A 24026-nucleotide genomic window follows, 5' to 3' on the forward strand; every position below is an offset into this window, starting at 1 on the left:
AGTCATTATTGTTAAATCATTTTTTTTAAATTATTTTAAAGCCAGTAAATTGGCATCTTTGCCTTACTGGATGAATCACGTGAATGTATACGGAATTATTATGTATTAGTCACGATGTTACTACGATGTTACTGGGTTAATGCGTTAGTTATCAGAGTTCTTGCTACATTTACTAGATATAGAAACCGAAAGATAAAATTCCATTTATCAATGGAGAGAACAGAAAACGTCAGTTAAGCATTGCACAGAAACACCTTCGTACTTGCGAATACATGAGTGTCATGTTTCACATTCTAGAGCAAATACGTCATGAAATAGCAAGAATCTTATATTTCTACGAAGTTACTCAAAACCTCAATATGTTTGCTTTAAGAACTGAATACCATTTCGAATAAGGGTAGAGGTGTATTTCTGTGTACGTCTTCAAATATATTGAAATTTGAAGACAGATTACATAGAAAAGTTGTAAAGTTAATTCATATGGCTGAGAGAGAATATGGTGGACTTGCGTTCATTGATTTGATACATTTAATTTGATTCGGTCTTTTGATACAGTTGTTTGATCTTAAAATGAAATGAAACTTTTGTTATCGTTGATTCTTGATTTTTAATACAATAATATCCTCATTCATATGTTTGACATTGTTTTTAAAGGGGCTGTTTCACGTATTGGCACCAAAAAAAAGTTTTTTTTCTGTAACGAATCTCAGGACAATTATCTAATAGAATGTGTTACGCTTTGATATCATAATTGTAAGAAAGGACCAAAATGTAAAAAACGAACACGTGTCGCCAAAATTGCAGTTCAGCGTCGTACTTCACTGAGCTACAAAGGCTTACTCTAATCGGGTGACATAATTAAGCTATACACCTAACTCGGTAATATCACGTGATAACACCGACTAGCCAATCACGCGTAAGGAATGAATTCTATCTGGTAGACATACCCAGTAATCTTTTTTAATGGAAAAATACGAAATAACTGCTAAACTTAAAAATTGTAAACTATGTGGTACTTCAGTTAGTAAGTTTCAAGGCATTGTACACATCGATGCCAAGTTTATGTCAGTTTTCGACAATTTTCTTTTTTTCTCTCACTATTTTATCATACGTGAAACAGCCCCTTTAATGCCTCATTTGTTTAGATCTTCATCTGTTTATTATATGTTTTGTCATACCATATTTGTAATGTTGTGATGCAATATAACCGCTGAAAAATCAAATTAAATTGAGGAATTGAATAAATGTTAACACACAAAAACTGTTCAAAAGGGTTTTAATCCTTTTTCATTGCAGAAAATATTCCTGCTGCAAATTTACTTATTATGTGAACATTCATCGACAAGTTCGAAAGGAATTTCTTATGAGTCGGATTTGATTAACACAACGATTTAATTATCATGTTGTTAAACGCTAACAGATCACCAATTTATTTTTTAGTTCTGTTCTGAAAAGTACAGACGCGGCCAATTTACGTAAACACATAGAATGCTCTAAAATACCGAAAGACAAACTATCATTATAAAACGATATTTATTAGGACTGTTGTGTGTTTCACCTAGTCTAGGACCAAATTTTCTTGGAATAATTCCCTTATTATTCATTATTTTTTTTACTGCAATCTAGAGAAATATGTTCAATAATTCATAAACCGCACAAACCGAAATTGAGATTTTTTTTAAAACGAATCTTGAAATTAAGATTTTTTTGTACAAACTAGGCCTTTCGTATACAAACTAAAAATTTGAAAACAAATATAAAAACTTATGGTCGAATATTCTAACTAATATATACTGACCATTTTTGGGCAGTTTTTGTTTAAAGATTTTTTTTTCATTTTATATGCACTCTGTCCGATTTCCAGAACTGTTGCAAGAGAAAATGTACTCAGTGGGCCTTGTTTATTGCACCACGTTTCATCTATCCTCGTCAACATATCGTCAACATATCGTTTTCGCTTTTGAAACTTTCTCTAGCAAATTAATTATTGACAAGATAAATAAGGAAAGATAAGAAAACATTAATGCATTCGCAATGACACTGTGCACTAATTATGTTTTTGCATGAACAATCTCATCTGACTGAATTTTTTAAGGCAGCACTCTCACAGTTATACCATTTTTACAACTTTTTTATTTTTTGTCTTGGAAAGAGCAAATGTTTGCGTAAATATCTACAAACTAATGATATAAGACTGCTGACAAAAAAAAAAGATCTTAGATTTTTATATTTCCGTTAGAACATTAATGTTTTATGAATTAAACCGTTACTAACGGTTTAAGAAAAATGCATAAAACATCAATTTTTGATCTTAAATGTTAAAATCTGCGATCTAATCTTTTGTCAGCAGTCTTATTTAACTGGTTTCCATGGCTTTTTGCAAAAATTGGCTCGCTCCAAGACAAAAAAAAAGAAAAAGTTGTCAAAACGTAAAATCTGTGAGAGTGCAGCTTTAATAGTTAAATGTTAAATTCTTGAATGTTCGAAGACTCAACCTGCAGGGAAAGGATTTGTGTAGATGATATTTTTGAACCGAGATACAAACACAATCGTCTCCTTCACAATCCACTGAAATTAAAACACAAATTGTTTATGATTATAAAGATAACCATAATATTTTCCTTTATCTGCTTTCCAAATCGTCGTACTACCGTAAAACAGGGTCTTCTTTTAGATTTGAATTTAAAGAATATATAAACAAATGTACCATAATCACACATAATCTCTTAAGTGAATATAATTCTGCGTGAAACATCCTACGAAGACAACTTTGATATTTACAATCTACAAGAAATACTATAGACTATATATGAGACTATATATGCGATTTGATGTGAAAAACCCGGACTCAAAATTATTGCATAAAATGCTAATACATTCATGGTTATAACATATAAATAGATCACGATCACATGTTTAAAGTGTCAAATGAAACATTTCAATTGTGGCAGCATCATTTCTTGTGTTTCGGATTGATATGTACAGCCTTTGTTAATGTTTATTTATATTTTTTACTATCTGTTCAGTCTTGTAATTTTCATAATTAAATCAATAATATTGAGCCATGTTCTTTAATTCAGGTAAATAGGCATTGTGTGTATAGTTGCTCATTTATTATTTAGTTTAGTCTAGTTCTTAAATTTATGCACGTATGGATGTCTTGTGTACTGCGCACCGAGGTGGATTTGGACACCGCCTATTACAAGCAGAACAATACAGCTTCTATTCAATTTTGTTCTTTTCCTATGTCTTTTATGACTGTAAAATTCCCTTTTGGTAAATCCAAACTTTGTGTGACAATGAAAAACATGTCAAATGGAAGTCTGAGTTATCCAACAATGTCACCCCCTAAGCGAACAACGTTTGTCATACTTGACAGCGTCGTAACTGAACCCGACCCAATGCCTCGTAGTGTAATTCCTATAGGTGATCCGGTTACCGCGGTCACTCCTTTTATTGCTTCTATGGTTGACCCTGTTACCGCGCATACTACTTTTAGTCTTTCTATTGTTTGAGCAACACCGAGCTTGGAAACGCCCTTAGACTCATCTTATGCCTGGTTATTTTTTGCACATGGATTTTTAAACATATCAATTTTAACATTCGTTTCTGCCCCTTTCTTTTTCTGACAAATTCTTGATACCGGGTATAGGAGATGCTCCGAGTGTCGCTGGTGCAGCCAATATACAAGCCGATCCAGTTATACCATAAACTAAAGGGACGCTTGTGATACCCACATTGAGCCGTTTCATACAGCGTGGTACATTGTCCAGACTCGTCGCTACAACTTGAAGGCAGTCAGCTATTTTAACATACCAATAGTAACTTGTCATCTTCGATCGGCGCTGAATAAATAAAATTGGTTATTGAAAACCGTAAATGAGGGAACATATAAGATCTGTTAAGTTCATGTCAAAACGGGCATACGCCTTATTATAGTTAAAACGTGGCTAATGTGTTTTGTTTCATACATGTAGTAACATGCATTTTCACAACTTTGTCCTTAATTTTGACTTATAATATTAATAACTTACCGTCGTTTGAATCATGGCTGGTTGTGTCCTAATTCTAACATCTGGAGGTATATAATTGTAAGGCATTTAAAATACATGCATACTGGCTCTAATTTCAGCGTCATTAAGCTGGTAGGCGTGTAATAAAAACTACATTTCAAACAATTTTGGTTATTTAATCGAGAGGTTATAATAACAAAAATAAATTTTCACTGTTCGAGTTAGGCCAAATTAGCCTCATGACCCCAAAAAAGAACTTCTGTCTCTTAAATGCAATATAATTATTTTTTTATTAAATGTCATTACCTTAAAACTCACGTCAAAAAAGATTACACTAGTAATAAAAATATTATTAAGCACATTATTACACAAACGGGACGTCATTAACGAAATACAATCTCCTTTGCGAAACCAAAGAAGCAAATACACGTCTCAAAGGTGACACCTCTAAGAAACCAGAAACTGAACACGGATTAACAGACGCTTTCAAAAGTTTACATGTCCAGAGCATAGACCAACCTATCATATCCAAACTCCTTAGACGTAAAACCGAAAAAGAACAAAACAGGCTCAACTTCGGAAAATAGTTTTATGTGTTCTTGTTGTAAAAGTTTGTACTTGTCTCGATCTATTTTTATCTGAGTTTTTTTTACTGAAACAGCCGTTCTGACAGTTTGTTATTAAAGATAAAACTTCTAAAGGTCGCTTGTAGCCAGTAAGAGGAAACCCCTATTATTCATATCCGGGTAGGATATAACCAGAAATGAACAGTCTATACCGTTGGCATTTCCTGTTGTTGCAGCTTCACATAAGAGCTACTCGGCAGTGTTTAAACTTAAGTGTAGGGCAGGATGGTTTGGCGTCAATGCCTTGGTGTTTCACTATGTACTTCATGTTTTAAATCTAATGCAAAAGGAAACAAATTTCTTTCATTACCATTGTTCAAATTATGCCTGATCAGAATAATAAAGTATTTATAATAATTTCAATGCTTATATTACTGCAATGAGATCACGAGTATTTTTTAATAACAACGAAATTTGTGTTTTTCCAGCTCCTTTGTTAGTTCTATAACACAACGAATAAAAACGTGTTCGATCAAAACTCCAAACGCAAACTATCATCTGGAAACATTTCTAAACAAAAAGATGAAAAGTGAAAATGCGAAAAAAAAACACCAATGAAACCATCACCAGCAAAAAATAAAAGGTTTTTCCGTTATATAAGGAAGTAAAGTGTGTGTTACTAATCATTGGAGATAACAACTCGTTTGAACAGCAAAATAACAGTAATGACAACTATTTGTTTATAAATATTTGATGAGAAAGAACATTATCATAGTGAAACAGAAGGATATAATATATTGATCGCATGCTGGAACAAACCATTTGATCTTATATGGGTTAAGATAAATGACTATATATGTAGCCAGGCAGGTGCCAGCATTTCGGTTTAAATCAAACAGCTATCAAATTGCAAAAAGCCACCATAGAGGGCGTTCAAGGATATTTATCATTTTGATATTTATTCTCCACCAAAAATGTCCAAATGACTTAATATGGCCGTTTACACTGACTAGTCACAGAAAGCTATATTAATACACTCTCCAGTACCTGCGCACGGCATGCATAAATACGTCAAAACGAAGGCCAGTCAACGTATGTATGTCATGCGATCATTCAAATAAGTCATTGATTATATAGTTTTATATACAACATTTATTCGGCTTCTGAAACATGCAGTTATAGTTCGGGACTATGTCACACAATCACACGAAGTGACGTTGATTTTGTTCAGAAAAGGGCAATGTAAACCATCTATGGAGTACCGCAACTTGATTCCATATCCAATCTGTATTTTGAATAAGCACTTGAATGGCTACAGGAAAGATGGCGGCCACTTAAGCTTACCATATTCCACAAGCTTGGAAATTCGGTTTACCGTCGTTTTTCTAGAAAAACAACAACACCTAAACATTTATCCCTGACACCAATAGTATCACAATGGTATGCACTACCAGAAGCAGTCTGTTCTTCTCCATATTTGTCCTCATAATCTTAACAAGAATAATAGATCAGTTCTTCATTTTAAGAAGGACGCGGATGCAATATAGTAATCTCAATGACCATTTGTTCGTTAAAAATATTGTCAATAGCCCAAATTGCCAAGTTCGAGAAAATGAGGATACCTACCTCTTTTTTCTTCACATGTAACCTGTATCGTGCTCAAAGACTTCATTTATCCGATCAGTTACTTGCTATCAAACCTTTGTAACTTCAACTCGAATTGTGTGGATAAAAAGAAGCCACGCTATAAACCAACACAGCGATACTGACTCACTTTCAGTCCGGCATTAGGCAAATTAAATGCATATGGTCTCCTTAATATAAACAAGAGCAAACCCGATTTTACCGCTGACCTGAACTATCCACGTCCCCACTCCCTGCTCTTTTGGTAGACTTACTCACTAAGTATTCTTTTTTGTCAACTTCCAACGCATATTAACACTCTCTTTTTTAGATTCACCATACACCTTTTAATTTATCAACAACAAGTATAACTATCTTACTCATTTCACTTTTCATAACAGCATTTCACTAGTGTCCTCAATTATGTCGTGGTGTGCATATATCACTTGTTTTTGGTTTACGTATAATTGCAACAATATATTGTTTGAATATTTCGGTCTGTATATCTGGAATTTTTAAATGCTTTATTGTTATTTTAAACTAAAATATAAACTTGTTTGACCATTGGTGATATTCAATAATGGTCTCAATTGTATCAAAGGCTGATGTAGCTCATCGGATTACATGTGTTAAAAACGGACCTGATGTATGACCATGAAAATGACTGGCTTTGAATATTGAATACAACCATAGTTATTTGGAATAATTAGATTTAAACAACACCATCCTATGCAATGAATCTGGATACTTACCTCTGCACGAGACTGCACGACTCTTAGTTGCCATGCGAGTTGTACTTTTTTAAACCTTTCGACAATATTGGTATAATATATATAAGTATTTGGATTTTCGTTGAAAACGATGCAACGCGTCTTTTGATGTTGTGCCAATAATATGTTATTGTCTCTTTTCAGAGGTTTATACGAGTACACTTAAATTGTATTTTCCGAGATGTTTCTATTGAACTCGTATTAACCTCTGAAAAGATACCATAACAGACCTTCTTATTATGTATATTATATCATTTACGATCATCCTGGCTGGTATTGGCACCTTTGTTTTTTGTCGGTATGCTACTAAACTTTCCAAACTTTTTGACATCCATGTAAAATGTTTGCACTTCATACAGCGTCATACAGCATCAATAATACATGTATTTATAGCATATTGATAACATAGGACTGACGCAAAAGCCAGAAAACATAACAATATTAATAATTCCCTGAAATATGACAACAATCACAATTCGTAAGAAATTATTATTTCAGAACAGACATCTAAACATAATTAAAAATACATGTTTTTCACTTCACTTTTTTGTACAATTTATTATTTCCGAGGACAATGGTATATATCTGCTAATTAACCCTCTAACGAGAAACAATCTCCCGATGTTGAAAATCTTGAATAAAATAAAACAGGACCTGATAGTGCTGGTTTTCGAGCCAAGCTCGTACTTGTGGTCGTGCATAGTACACGCGCTGTTTTCTCTTCTATGCGACTTGATGGGGATCTAGAGTACCTAGCAGCGTATATTGAGTTAAGGTAGCTACGTATCTGTACCTGCTCCATATCGAATAAGAGAATGCGCATGCGTACGTAAGCGGAAGTGTAAACAGACCACTTTGATGACCCTTTTATCCTATTTTTTTGCGTTCTATGTCTTTAGCGATTAGCCTGTGCAATTAAACAGGGTTTATGTTTAAACTTTTGGCTACTGAGCTTGTTTCTGTAGGTTTTCATATAGATACTTATATAAATTCAATTGGAGATTGAGAATAAATTATTTGCTTAGTGTACATATGTCCTGAATGCTGGACGTCATTTGAAATTAGCGTAATGTCTTCGCTTAGAATGTCATTACCACAACGCGCACGTACAATTTGTCAACACGACTGTTATCATGACATCGGTGATATAAAGAATACTTGCGTGTGTATCCGTACTTCTAATGGAGGAGAGACCAATCATTGGTTATCTATAATAGATATTTTTTTTCTAATTACACATGATAATTGCTTGTCTGAAAGAATTTTTTTAAACATTTTCAAAGACTGGCGAGAAATACAGGCGACCCAAAACGTACAAACGATTTATAATCAACTTGCTGTTGCTAGATAATATTGTATTATTAAAGCCGAATGAGTAACATTGTATTAAAATCACGGCAGTCTTAATAAGGTTGAGACTGTTTATACATCTCTAGTTGTGAACAATCGGAGATGTACTTAATGTACTACCATTTCGGAACGGTAACCAGTATACAGAGCTTATCCGTACGTTAATTAGCGTGCGGATATAGAATAGCGCAATTAACATATACCACCTTAGATATGAACGTTGTCTTTGACAAGCTCGTACAACACCGTTTCTTCGCCAATACCCCTTTGTAATTGAAGTAATAAAACCCGCGCTTTCAACTCGTGTAAACATTCAATATTTCGGTTGAACTAAAACGCCAATATGTAAGTGCAATGCATTTGCAACACCACGGCCATTTTGCATATACAATTGTTCAAAGACGCCATTGTGGAAGCGACAGATATACGACGTTCTTTTCACGTTCAATCACCGCTTTTGACATCACCACCTTTGACATCACTACCTTTGATATCACTGCCTTTGATATCACTACCTTTGACATCACCACCTTTGACATCACTACCTTTGATATCACTGCCTTTGATATCACTACCTTTGATATCACTACCTTTGACATCACTACCTTTGATATCACTACCTTTGATATCACTGCCTTTGATATCACTACCTTTGATATCACTACCTTTGACAACACCACCTTTGACATCACTACCTTTGATATCACTACCTTTGATATCACTACCTTTGATATCACAACCTTTGACATCACTACCTTTGATATCACTACCTTTGATATCACTGCCATTGATATCACTGCCTTTGATATCACTACCTTTGACAACACCACCTTTGACATCACTACCTTTGATATCACTACCTTTGATATCACTACCTTTGACATCACCACCTTTGACATCACTACCTTTGATATCACTACCTTTGATATCACTACCTTTGACATCACTACCTTTGACATCACTACCTTTGATATCACAACCTTTGATATCACAACCTTTGATATCACTACCTTTGATATCACTACCTTTGACAACACCACCTTCGACATCACTACCTTTGATATCACTACTTTGATATCACTACCTTTGATATCACTACCTTTGACAACACCACCTTTGACATCACTACCTTTGATATCACTACCTTTGATATCACTACCTTTGATATCACTACCTTTGACATCACCGCCTTTGACATCACCGCATTTGACATCACTGTCTTTGACATCACTACCTTTGACATCACTACCTTTGATATCACTACCTTTGATATCACTACCTTTGATATCACTACCTTTGATATCACTACCTTTGACAACACCACCTTCGACATCACTACCTTTGATATCACTACTTTGATATCACCACCTTTGATATCACTACCTTTGACAACACCACCTTTGACATCACTACCTTTGATATCACTACCTTTGATATCACTACCTTTGATATAACTGCCATTGATATCACTACCTTTGATATCACTACCTTTGACAACACCACCTTTGACATCACTACCTTTGATATCACTTCCTTTGATATCACTACCTTTGATATAACTGCCATTGATATCACTACCTTTGACAACACCACCTTTGACATCACTACCTTTGATATCACTACCTTTGATATCACTACCTTTGACATCACCACCTTTGACATCACTACCTTTGACATCACCGCCTTTGACATCACCACCTTTGACATCACTACCTTTGATATCACCACCTTTGACATCACTACCTTTGATATCACTGCCTTTGACATCACCGACTTTGACATCACCGCCTTTGACATCACCGCATTTGACATCACTGTCTTTGACATCACCGCCTTTGACATCACCGCCTTTGACAAGAGCTAAGTGAAACATATTGACACAGGCTCAGATAAAAAAAAATGTTGATTTTGTGACATAGCTGAATGTTAGGAAAATCGAGAAACACATTAATAATATTTCATAAGGTTCTTGTGTCTTAGATTTAAACGTATTTCTATGTCGTTGAATTTACAGCGCACTTATGCTGGAGAAAGTTGCAATATCAAAAATTAAAAACAAGATTCTCACTCTATGTAATTTACAGCTTTACTTATAGTGCTTTTATTAAAGTTAAATTACTTACTTTTAAAGATTCGCTCACATGGAACGTAAAGCGGCCTCCAAGATATTGTCAGCTTACAGAAAGGCATACAAGAAGTGCTAAGCAAAAAGGTAGTATTCAGAAGTCTATATTTTGCAAAGCATCTTTAAGTCTTATTTCATTTGCATGTCTGGTGCAATTAACAATCTATGGATCTGTTTTGTGGACTATTTCGCTGTTCCTACATTTGTTAACATGTCTTCTATAATGAATATCTTATCACCTGCAGAAATACTTGTTTTGCCATTTCTCAATTATTTCTATACAATCTATTTTCTGAATGTTTATGCTCAAGCTGATGGCTATCTTTTCTCGGTTTCATTATAATAGAATTATACTTTTTTATCATCGACTTAAGTTTGATCATAACCCAATTTATAGACACGTACGATCTTCTTGCATACGTGTCTTAAACTGTAAATTATTTCTAAAAAATCGAAAACATATCAATGTGATTAGATCAAACATGAACTTAGTTTTATAAATATGATAAAAGGTAAATTACAAACAAACACAATGAATGAATAAAATAATTCTGGAGGTAGAAGTACTCGAACCTTTTACCAAGGGTCTGCGTTCGGAGACCATGGCTGTTATTTAATATTGGTCTTAATTGGATTTTAGAACGATGTAGCTTATCGGAATACTTATTTTTGATACCTGACAAATACAGTGAATAAAGTCAATGATGTATGACCATAAGATTGATTTAAGTTGCATATTGAATACCATCCCATATCCACTACGCAACGGTTGCTCTTATGACCTTTAAAGTAAAGTATAAATTCAATGACATTAAATAAATATTCAATATTGAAACTGAAGTTGTCAACATTTGAACGCGTATTATCAGTGTTTAGAAAACTGTTGTGGGTTGTCGGAAGGTATCTTTAAACAAAGTAATCCCTTATGTCGGTACTTTCTGTCATAAGATAGTTAATGAGAAATATCAGAGGTCTAATTCAACCTGTTATTTGTCTTTGAATTTCTAAATATAAACTAATGAACCCGCTTACACCATTTTAAAAGTGATCAATAATTGATTCCTTGGGGGTTGTCGGAAGATATCTTTAACATTTAAAAGTAAATATAGCTGTCAGAAAATCGATAATTTTAACTTAAAAAGGTGTCATACAATTCCGAAGAAAGCCAGAACACTAAAGGATGAACACTAGCGAAAAAATTGGGGGAGGCATTCGGCGCCCCCCCCCCAAAAAAAAAAATCGTCCAAGTTTACTTTTTATTACAGAAATTTATGCACCATTTCGGACTAGAAATTGTTACAATCCCGCTGCCAACAAACATACAAAAACATAATTGGTTCGGAGGGGAAGTCGCAAGTCATAAGGTTACGTCCCATAAGTTACGCTCCCTGTAACGTCTAATCCTTGATCCGCCCCTAATGAGGTCTCATTGTCATCCTGTTATAATCGCATGGCACCTTAAAGTTTTAATTGTTTGCTAACGATAGAGTTGAAATAACACACGTAATCAGCTCGGTGCATGAGCTAATCATATGGTACGTAAAAACCTACACGTGTAAATATGTAGAGGCCCTGCATCTGAATCGGCCTGACACCTTATTGTAAATTGTAATGGTTCTGATTGTTTGAAAGAAAAACTGTTTCATGAGCTATGCTCTATGTTAGACTCTGCTTCTTTAAGCTTTATTAGAAGAGCTGAACCAAACATTTTTCGCATACTTTTCCAAGCAGAGACTCTTATTGCGTTCCAATTTCTGAATAAGACGCTCCAATTCATTTTGAAGCGGTAACATGTATTACCGACTGTAATGTGTTATTTTCCTTATTAAGTACTTTCTACTTTAAAACATCAGGAGGAGTTTCATCTAAAATACTTCCATTAGTGTAGCCAAGTATATAGTTTATATTCCACCTTCGATGAGCTTTGACTGTTGGTGAATTAGGGGTTCTGTAACTGTAATATACATTGTTGTTACATATATTCATTTTATGTGTATTGTGTGTACATGTTTATCGCAAACCAAACTATTTTGTTATGTTCATATATTTATATTTACACCTCGATTTCCATTCCTTAAATGAACTGCCTTTTGGCAATTGCGTTCATCAATCGACGAACGCAACATCTTCGGATATGTTCGGATCGCAATTCATCGCATAACAATATACATGAAAACTATTGATCTTGATATTGTTTGTATTGTGTCAGCAGGTCCCGTAAAACATAAATCAACATTTTTAAAAGTGTTATTTTATTATATTTTAAATGTACTGTTGCTATAAGTGTTTCAATTTTACGTTTTAAAGTGATTTCAAGTGGTTGATCATTCCCCGCGTTATTGTGACGTCATTTGAAAAAATGTTTCCGGTTACAGTCGGGTCGTTCTATTTACAGAAAGGGTAAGAACGGATAACTGAAAGGTTTTTTTAAATGAAATGAAGTATTTTTTTAACAATTCTTGAATGAAATAATGAACTTTTGGGGTAAATATAAGGAATGAATTGCGGGGTTGATGTCATTATCGGGGATATGAACGCAATTGCGTTGGTCAAAGTACGCGGTTGGTCAATGTGTGTGGAGTCCGAAGGACTCCACGCGTACTTTGACCAACCCAATTGCGTTCATATCCCCGATAATGACATCAACCCCGCAATTCATTCCTTAAATAATTCATAACTTTATACATTTAACAAGTCAACATGTCAACAACTTTATATGAATACTCACTGAGCAGTTGAAATAAAATGAATGAATATATATAGTAGACGTAACCATGAAAACAATCATTTTCTGCAGTTTAAATCGATTAAACTGTGACATTTTATATTTAATAAACGGTAATATTCACCAAGAAAAATGCAATAAATGTGTTACCTCCGTCAAAGAAAGAAATGTTTGTCATGGTAACCAATGAAAGAAAATGTCACTTTTACTTTGTATCATTTATTTTTGCTTTTAAACGCGCGTTATATACTATTAACATGCTATGTTCTTGTCAAATATAAAATACACTGATGGTTAAATGATTGTATAATTGTTTCTAAGGGGAAACCCACAATTACTTGTATAAGGATCTTCAAAGGGGATGAACATTGAAACTCTTCAACGTTCAAACTCGGTCAAACATTATCCGCTATTATTCCAATATAGTTAGGTTATGATATAAATGATTGTGTAACAAAACAGGTACAAGCTAAATAGGACTTTTGTATCGCATCATATCTGTAATTACAATAGCAACGGATGAAACACTAATGACATTACAAGAAAATACCATTAGTAAAGAAACGGGACCTTCTTTGACAAAACCTTCTGAAGTAGTATCTTTTAAAGATGCACCCCTAATCCCAAATAAGATATACCACAATTTATACAGTTGTTTTAATTTACCGAAATGGATGAATTAATAAAAAATGGTTCTTATGAAGGATACCGTGTTTGATTTGAAAGAAAGGTGCAGAAAACACGGTATTTCTACCTCAGAAATCTATTGTTTATCACTGTAAATATTTTAGCACTCACCAGTCATTTAATAATTATGCGTTTTCAGCTATAAAATACACAATTACAATCTTGTTATCAGTAATTGATATTTTCCATAAGTGCATTATTTTGTAAGATGTTAAAGGTTTATCTCACAACATTCATGTTTGTTATACAGGTGTATGTATTGATTTTAAAAACGAGTGTCACTTTAACTGGTTAAAGACAACAATTTATAAAAAAATATGTTTATTTTTTCATTTGAAATGATTTGCCGATTAGTTCACTTAAGTATTTTGATCGGCGACTGTAGTAATTTGCACTGAAAATTAGGTCACACTTTTGGGTCAAACAGTATAGAGAGGTTCTTTAGAGGCTCTGAAGCCCCGAAACGTTATTCGCAGTCAAATCTGTACAACATTACCGATAATGTGCAGGTTTTACAACCAAGGAGGCTGCAGCAAAGAGAACAGAAGCGTCAACTTACACAGTTGTACCTATAATCTTGCAGATGAAAGCAAGTGCAAATGCAGTCACAGCTTTAATGACCATCAAACAGTTTGAAATTCAACGTCGGTAAGAAATACGAGCACCTAAAACAATCAGGTGAAGGAATGGACGAACAGAACAAACAGACGGAAAGAATTTCATCATGTACCAACAGACATGGCTCACGACACTGATACAGATCAACTAGAACACCAAAACGGTGCATCACATTGATACTCCCCATCGTCTTCTAACATAAACAACTCATCATTTAACGTAGAGAGAGGAAGTCGTCAGCAATTCAATATTATATTTAAGGTGTAAAACATTTGAATAATATTGGAGATGTCATTATGGTATTTATTCAAACGCTGTATTAACGCATCGCTCTTCTACGAGTGTTGGGCATAATTGCGTGATAACCGTAGGAAAGTGACGTGCATTTCACATTGTTTCAATAACGGCGGACTAATAAGACAAAAAAGCGGGTGCATCAATTAATTTTGTGTACCTTAGCCAGCAATTGCGTCGATTACACTTGGTACTCTCGTCATTTGGCGTGCGATAACACTTGGTACTCTCGCCATTTGGCGTGCGATTACACTTGGTACTCTCGCCATTTGGCGTGATTCACGTGAACGTATATGACATAAAACATACATTTTAACAACATACATATCAATTCATGTATATTCCGGTGCTGCAATATGAAATTTTGGTTGTTATCAATCAGAAGGGATGTATTATATGAGTAATAAATAATGATCAACTCCATATTTTACGATATTGCCTGGTACCTCAGAAACAAGGTTATATACCATCATTATTATTCAATGTCACAGTTCATATTACATTTGCTAGAACAAAGAAATGTACAGATTATTTACATTGTACCAAAGAGAGAAAAAAAAGTTGAGCAATGCACTGTTCAATGTTTCTTACTTCTAATATTTGACTGTAAAACACATTTCACACTCTATAGTAAATAGTTCATAAATAAGTTAAAATCTGTGTGGTACTTCAGACGTTATAATTTCAAACGTTTTGCTATAGAAACTGAATTCCATGTTCGTTAATACGTTATATGTGATCTTCTTTTTACATCTTTAAAAAATTGAGTTTGAAAAAATCAATATTTTTCATTTGATTCGATCTTTCGATTTTGCTGTTGCTGTTTCGTGTACAAACTTTACTTCATTAGTCAGTAACATCGTTTTAATATCTCATTTAAGCTAGATATTGATATGTTTTATATTTGCCTTACCATACAATGTTTGTTATATTGTGTTATATAAAAATATATGCAAATAATTTACCAATCAAATTAAAGAATCGTATACATGTTGATACACAAATAAAAAATTTCAAATTGGTTTTGATCTTTTTCATATATTTTTTAGAATATTAGTTTTGAAAGCTACTCATTTGCGCTAAAAGTAATTTTATAAAATTTTAGCGCAATTAGAACATGCACGTGTTTTAGTTTCATCACAATATTCATCTTTCCAAACGAAGAGTGTTTCAACTAGTATGAATGTATGAATATTACTATTTATTTTCGGATGTAACATCAGTATACACATGCGGGCATTAATTATGTGCCGGCCATCCTTTAGTAAGATCAGGGAATGCACGCATTTATTTGTCCATTGTTGTTTAAAATATCGGCTTCGCATAGACCCTTCTTAATGTTTTGCCTAATAAATAAGTAAATTGACGTCGGAATGAGGCTTACTAAGCAAGATGTTTAGCTGCCCTAGAAACATGTTTGGTTGACCCATGGAAGCATTAGCATCAGCATCTTATAGCCACCGTGATTGAGATTTAGAACCTCATCTTACCTTCAGTTGTGTTGAAAATAATGTGAAAGATAACGAAAAAGTTCCGCAGAAAAATCGATTGATAAAGGGTTCAAATGCTAAAGCCAGAGCTACATCCAAGATGTCAAAGGTATGTAACTGTAAAACTAAACTAAGCTTCAAACCATTGATACTTAGTGGTTGGTTTAAATACTTTCGTTTAAAGATTTTATCTGGGCATATTGGTGTATATTGTCACCATACAGAATGCGATGTTTTAACTCCGCTTTTTGTTGGAAAATGTTACAAATCCCAAAGGAAAATGAAAACCCACATCAGTTGAACGTATGCTTATTAAAAACCATTAAAAACTCACACATGTTCAGAGACTTTATATCATTACCAAATAACAAATTATAAATACCATATGCATTTCGAAAAGTTAATGAAATAAATACATTTATGAATTGATACAAACATCCATAACAATGGAATTTTATAATTAATGCACTTAAGGTTTCCTGAATATAGAGATATCAAGCTCCTGGTGTTCTTACCCCATCGGTTTGTCGGGTGTTTGAAATAATGTTGTAATTGTGTATAACGGGAGCACTATACACCATTGCCAAATACATGAAGCTTGGGCTTAGGGCTCTACCTGAAGAAGTTGCAAAAACGCACAAAGCCACCATGTACCAAGGGGACGTCAAATAAAGGACAAAGCATTTCAAGACCTACAAGTTTCAGACTTCTCAATGAAATAACAGACGAGACAGTCTCACGTTAATGCATTTCATAAAGTATGTTCATTCGGATAAAAAGTACCCCAACTAAGTGGAAGAAACATGTGAATAGCGTCACGAAATTTGAAATTACCTTCACTCAAGCAAAATGGTAAAAAATGGTTAACAATTTGGCAATGTACCCAAAGGTCAGTCATAAGTTACTAACATCAGCTAGAAGATAGCTATATCATTAATGTATATGATGGCATTTGCCTTTTTCCGATCTACCTGCAGGTTATATAATGACCAATATGCCCCAATGTGCACTAAATGAAAAAAAAAACTGATTTTGAAAACCTTAAAATTAAGTTTAAAAAATCAATTAAATTTAAACTCAGACAAGATTACAAAGTAAAAATCCCTTGTGGTATAAAACATCGTGAAAATCGTTTACTGCATCCAATGGTGAAGAAGTATATAAAACAAAAAAGGAGCCATCCTCATTTGTGCCTCGTCTTAAATCTCACAACTATTGCAATAAAGCATGAAATGGAATGCGAATCATCTGCTGTATATGCCAACTTTAAAGACAACAAAGTCAACCTATATCCTAGTGGGGTTGTTGTAAGCATAACATCGCTATGGCTAGCAGCAAGTTATAACAAAAAGTAATTCAACCCTGAAATGATTGCGCAATTTGGGTAATTAAAAACAAGTGTTCACAAGGAAAACATGTTCTAGAAGTGCCCTATTTTACGAGAGATGACACAGGAAATTTCATCTTAAGAGAAAGTTTACGTATTATTATCAAGTTTTGACACAGTTAGCAGTAATTGTTCCAAAATGGTGACATTTGTTTGTATGGTGTAGTAATGATCACCAATTAATAGTGATGTTTGGCACTGTAAAAGCACAGTTGATATTAATGATGAAACGATTATCGAGTACAATCGATAAATCGTCGCTAACAATGCTACGTCGGCGACAATCGATAGTGGTTGTCCATAATCGATGTCGCTAATGTGGTAAAAGTCGAGTTAATGTATTTTTTTCTTTCAGGTAAATTCTCGTTGAGTTCATTTTAACAAGGGAGGTCACTGTCTAACACAAAGGCGGTGAATGTAAACACTTTTGCTTAAAAACTCTCCCAAAATTACAAATTGGTTATACATTTAATAAAACCTCCTTCTATAACCTGTTTCTATGGTGTAGTGAGTCCGGTCTTACCTGCAAATACCGGGAATCCCGGCTCGATGCATTCTCTTTTTGAAACCTTTTTTTGGTATCGTTTGTAATTACAAGGGTAGTAATGTCAGGTGCGTCCAGATTTACTGGTTCGTTGTTTGGGGTGAAAAACGTCCTTGATACGGAAAGTATAACCATTGTTATCTTTATGATAAAACTATATTTTTAGAAACGACCTTGTACACCGAATGAAGAGCTATAAATTATTGCTAATTTACGATGAAGCTTGTTTTAGATGCAAAGTATGACCGTATTAAAACATCTCGTGTAAACAACGCACGTTTGTAATAGGCTCACCGACTCACTCAATGCACTTTATTCTTCAAAACAACGATTTTATACCATTCTCTTTCGTGTAATTCTCATCTGATACCGTGATATGTCAATCAAGGTATTGTTATTGTTGTCAGGGGGCAGATCGCAAGTTTTTGGAAAAAGATGAGCACATTTAAGAAAATGCTTACTGGTTCACTCTGGTGATTTTAAGAACCCAGGTTCATCCCAAATCTATGGCACACACGATGAAAAGGCGTCGATTGTCTTTCCTTATCCATGTATGTGTACTATAACACGCGGAAGAAGGGTCCATCTTTAGCGAGGAAGCCGTGATTCACTCATAATAACGCGGAAGCCGTGATTCACCAACGATAACGAAGAAGCCGTGATTCACCTTAGATAACGATGAAGCCGTGATTCACCTATGATAGCGATGAAGCCATAATTTACCTTCTATAACGAGGTAGCCGTGATTCACCTTAGATACTGCAGAAGACGTGATTCACCTACGATAATGAAGAAGCCGTGTTTCACCTAAGATACTGCAGAAGACGTGATTCACCTAGGATAATGACGTAGCCGTGATTCACCAACAATAACGAGAAAGCCGAGGAAGACGTGATTCACCTACGATAACGCAGAAGCCGTGATTCACCTACGATAATGCAGAAGCCGTGATTCATCAACGATCACGAGGAAGCCATGATTCATCTACGATAATGAGGAAGCCGTGTTTTACCTACGATAACGCAGAAGCCGTGAATCACCTAAAATAGCGCGGTAGACGTGCTTCTTCAGACGTGATTCACCTACAATAACGAGAAAGCCGAGGAAGACGTGATTCACCAACGATAGCACAGAAGCCGTGATTCACCTACGATCACGAGGAAGCCTTGATTCACATACGATAACGAGGAAGCCATGATTCACCTGCGAAAATGAGGAAGCCGTGCTTCTCCAAGGTTGCCACCGAAGTCTTGCACGGCTAGATGATCACGAAATTCAGGCTCAGCGAGCCTGGTAACCTTTTGCAAGCCTGGTAACCTTTTGCAAGGTAGGATTGTATACAGGAATGGCCGGAGTTTTACACAACTAGTTTATGTTAAAGAGACTGCTAGATATGAAGTGAAATAAAATTCACAATTTTGCCTTCACATTTCGAATCATAATAAACTTAGGCATTTCTATACAAATATAGTTTCCTTTTTCCTGTTATGATGCATTTTCTGCATTAGGCTAAGCGAAATAATTGTTTAGTTTCTCGGCCACTAAATTTCATTTTCATTTCCTTCATGTTTGTATCAATATTTGCCCAAAACTTTATCAACTGTTTGCTCAAAACAGTCAATAATAAATAAACGAACATCTTTATACGGTGTTTAAGTATTTCAAATGGTGATTTATGCGGGGCACCGTTACGCGACCTAAATGCAGTGATATGTCTGCCTTATACAGAATGCGGCGGCGTGGTGCCTCCATGTCGCACTGTATACGGCAATGTTTCAGAACTCTTCATTTTTCAAGTGTTTATCTATTATTTTCTGTTGGTATACAACGTACAGTAATATTTTCATTCATGCCCATATTTTCGCACCTTCTATTGTGATGGCCAAAGGCGTTACTGTATATTATTGTTGTTATAATAATACATTTATTTATAGAATATTCAATAATAATATAAATAGACTGAATAAGCAATAAACGGAAGTCATAAAAATAATACTAAATAACTAAAATAAGGCAATTTACTCATTTTTTAAGAATTGTTATTCCAGTATAAAGCTCTTAAAATATAATAATATAACATGTAGTGTTTTTTTCGTACCACTGTATAAATTTATACAAATAACATTTCCACGGATATGTAATATAAATCTGCCATTTAAACCTTCAAGTTTTGTATTATAATAAAATCCCAGGGTTTCAAATCTTGGATTAATTTGTACGGGAACTAGCGGTGCTGGTTCTCGAGCCTGGCTCTCAGAGCCACCGCTCGTACGTGTGGTTGTGCATGGTACGAGATCTGTCTCCTCTCTTTTGTCTTTCCTTCTGGCTCTATGAGCCACCATCGTACATGTGTATGTGGTCGCACATGTTTTGAGATCTATCAAATCTTGATTACTTTCTTATCTTTGCCTCCCTTCCCCACACTTTATCTTCCCATTACACTATCTCCCCTCTTTTCTTCTTAAATCTCAAAAACTTTCTTATGTGGTTTCAACCCTCTACTTCCGCATCTTATCTCCTTTCTCAATCTTCTTCCCCTGTCACGTCATACTTTCGCCCGTGTCTCTCCCAAACCCCGGACAATATCTTTACCACATTCTCTTCTCTTTCTCCTCTCTCTCTCTCAATTTCCTTCCAATTCATATCTCTCTCCCCTTTATATCCTCTCTTTCCTTTTCCCCTTATTCCTTCCCTCCCCATTCTCTTCTCTCAATCTTTCCCCCTCATTCTCTCCTGCCCTTTATCTCCTCTTTTTCTCCCCCCTCTTTCTTCTCCTTCTCTTTCCCCGTATTTCTAACCCCCTCTTTCTCCCCTCTCTTTCTTCCCATTCTCTATTCCCCTCTTTCTTCCCTCCTCTTTCTCTCCTCTCTTTCTTCCCTCCTCTTTCCAACCTCTCTCTCTGCTCTCTTTCTTCCCCTTCTCTTTTCCACCCTCTTTCCCTCCTCCTTTCTATCCTCTTTCCCATCCTCTTTCCCTTCTCTTTTCCACCCTCTTTCCCTCCTCTCTCCTCTTTTTCTCCCCTTTACCTCTTCATCTTTAAGACTTTTCCCCCCTCTTTCTTTTCCCTATATAAATATATATAATAATTTATTTTTAATAACACAATTTCAATAAAATAAAGGTAGAGGCGCGGAAAAACATTTTATTTTCTACGCATAACTCATGAACTCAAGACGAAGGTAAAAGACGCTTCGAATAATTGACAGAATCAAGAATGTCAGATGAAGAGTTTTGACAGTAAATAATTTCTGGAGTCTAAAATTTAGTTCATCACAATTAACCTTACTATATAACAGCCAACAAGTAATGGCAATTCTTCTTTTAGCAGGGAGTTTTGAGGTCCTTATCAAAATGACTCTTCTTACATGTGTTATTGTACACTTACACAGATTAGGATAAACAATTGAGGTATTTTAATTGTTGTTTTAGTGTGTCATAGATATTAAAGATTTGGGATGAACATGGGTTCTAAAAATGTACAGAATGAACCAGTTAGCATTTTCTTAAATGTGCAGATTTGTCTCCAAAACGTGCGATCTGCATTCGGAACACGATGATTATACCCTTCGCTGACAAAAAACAAGTCGTTTCAAATATAATCGTTTCCAACCCCAAACAATGAACCAGGGAACCTGGACGCACCTGACATTACTACCCTTGATTAACTACAATATTACAGGTTATTGAATGTAAAGCTGGTTCTCATATATGTAATATGCTTTCCATGGATAAAATGCTAAGATGACTTACCTGATGCGGTGTGCATCATTTTGCAATTGATGTACACTTATTAAGTATGTGATGTGCTGTTATGTTTATTTCGTAATGTTATTAAAGACAGAAAAAGGTTATGGAAATTTACTTACTGTTGCAAATAGCATGACTATAGCATCACACGTACTGATTCCAGGTTTAACCAGTTAAATGATCATGATGATGCTATGTATAGAGAATATATTTCTTACTGATATTATGAACTTTCGATTATTGTCCGATAGTAAATCGAAATGCTTGGTTCGATTCGATTATCGATAGCAAATATAGTCCGATTTTCAAACACTAGTTGATATACATATATATATAAAGACCACGCATTAAACAATGGGCATTCAAAGTTGGCTATAACACATGTCACCGTCCATAACTGATTTACAGAACCTACCAATGGTCATGGGATTATTAAATTAATCAAATGGTTTTCTTTAATATGCATGTTCATTATTCAAATGTGAATTCGAAGACGTGCAATTTGTTAGGTATTTTTTAATTATTTTAAATCAAATTGTTTATTGTCGCTTGCAAATTTGGAATGTTTAAAATTACACCAATTCTACTTAAACTTTCTTCAGTATGAAATATTATCTGCCATTACATCATCATTAGCTTCTTAGTCGATAAGTCCACATAGATGTGTAATTTCAACAGACATAGACCAAGTATAAAGACTGGACACGAATGTAACAGCAAGACACGACTTTTGGTGATCCTTTGTAGCTAGAGTATATTTGAGAATTAAAAACAAGTGAAGGTGCCGTTTTTTTGTTGTTGTTTTTTTTTGTTTGTTTTTTTGTTGTTTTTTTTAAATTTAGTACAATTATATTCTACTATCGGTCGATGATACAGTTGTTTAAACGTTTTTGTTTGTGCTTGTCAATCTCAACTATGGAAAGCCATATAGGTAAAAGACCAAGCGTAAAGAAAAGAAAACTAACCCACGCTATAATTTTCCAGCTAACAGTAGAAATAGAGCAATCAAATCTGACACTTGTCTTGTTCTGACAATTCTGTTATTAAACGACAGAAAACATTTCGTTAATAAACTCCATATTTCGTTAATGTCCAGCCAATAATAGTGTCACTACTTCAGATAGTCGCATTGTCTGACCTGAGGGTTTTATTATATGTGACAAATGCAAGGTATGACGCAAATCCAGTATAAAATAAAACTAATGAACTATCTAATGAAAACCTTTTGATGGCAATTTTTTCAAGTAGACGTTGCTGATTGAGATTTTCATTTCTAATTTTCTGGTCAGCCAGCTATGTTTGTCGGTCAATCGTCTAATCATTAGCGTTTCGGATTGTTGCTCAGATATGTTAAGGTTTGCAGACCAAATTCTACCTTGCTGAAATACGACAGAGAAACGAACGCGTGTTTTACAATAATAGTCTGTATCGTTCTGCTCTCATGTCCGTGCTATTAACGGTAATCTGAACTCCCGCTCCGCTCCTGAGGCAGTATACAAGCAACAGAAGGCCTATTTTAATGATGTTCGTCATATTTCGTGCCTATATGGAAATAGTAATTATAGCGTATGTCAAAGTAATGAAGGTGATACGTCAGAATGAAATAAACATTAATCAACATCAAACATCTCCAACAAATAAGACACGATTTACCCTTGTTAAGATCGGTTGTTTAAAAGGGACATAAAATTAGACTGTCATCAACAGATAATTATACATAAAATGACTGTAATACAACAGACGATAGAGCATCTCATATTCCTCATGTTCCCAAAATAGTTGAACTCATTTGTGCGTCGGTTATCTCCACTTCGTCACCCTCGAATGACGTCATTAACACGTCATCTGATGTAGCGAGTGGAAGTTACCCGCATTTAAGGACGACAATCAGGATTACTCAGATATTGCTTCTCGTATGTCTGGCGTTCGTGATTTCCTGGATTCCACCATTTCTGTCCTTTACAACGGATCTTCGGAACACTGTTGAAAGCACTTTTATCTATCCTGTGTTATAAACAAAAGGTTTCGTCTTCGGTTAAAAGTAATGTTTATACAGGCATGAGAAAATAATTCGATACTGGCACGTC

At 34.7% G+C, this 24026-nt stretch overlaps 1 protein-coding gene across 1 annotated transcript; it reads right to left on the minus strand.

The window, feature by feature from the left end:
• Positions 1-8766: 8766 nt before the first annotated feature.
• LOC128219328 (RNA-binding protein 6-like) lies at positions 8767-21020 on the minus strand. Its single transcript, XM_052927136.1, has 3 exons — positions 20930-21020; positions 9706-10182; positions 8767-9377 (listed from the first exon to the last, which is right to left on the minus strand). The coding sequence occupies exons 1-3, from the start codon at positions 21018-21020 to the stop codon at positions 8767-8769; spliced, it is 1179 nt and encodes a 392-aa protein (XP_052783096.1).
• Between the last annotated feature and the right edge of the window lie 3006 nt (positions 21021-24026).

Source organism: Mya arenaria, chromosome 15 (genome assembly GCF_026914265.1).
Source record: "Mya arenaria isolate MELC-2E11 chromosome 15, ASM2691426v1".
NCBI classification, from domain to species: domain Eukaryota; kingdom Metazoa; phylum Mollusca; class Bivalvia; order Myida; family Myidae; genus Mya; species Mya arenaria.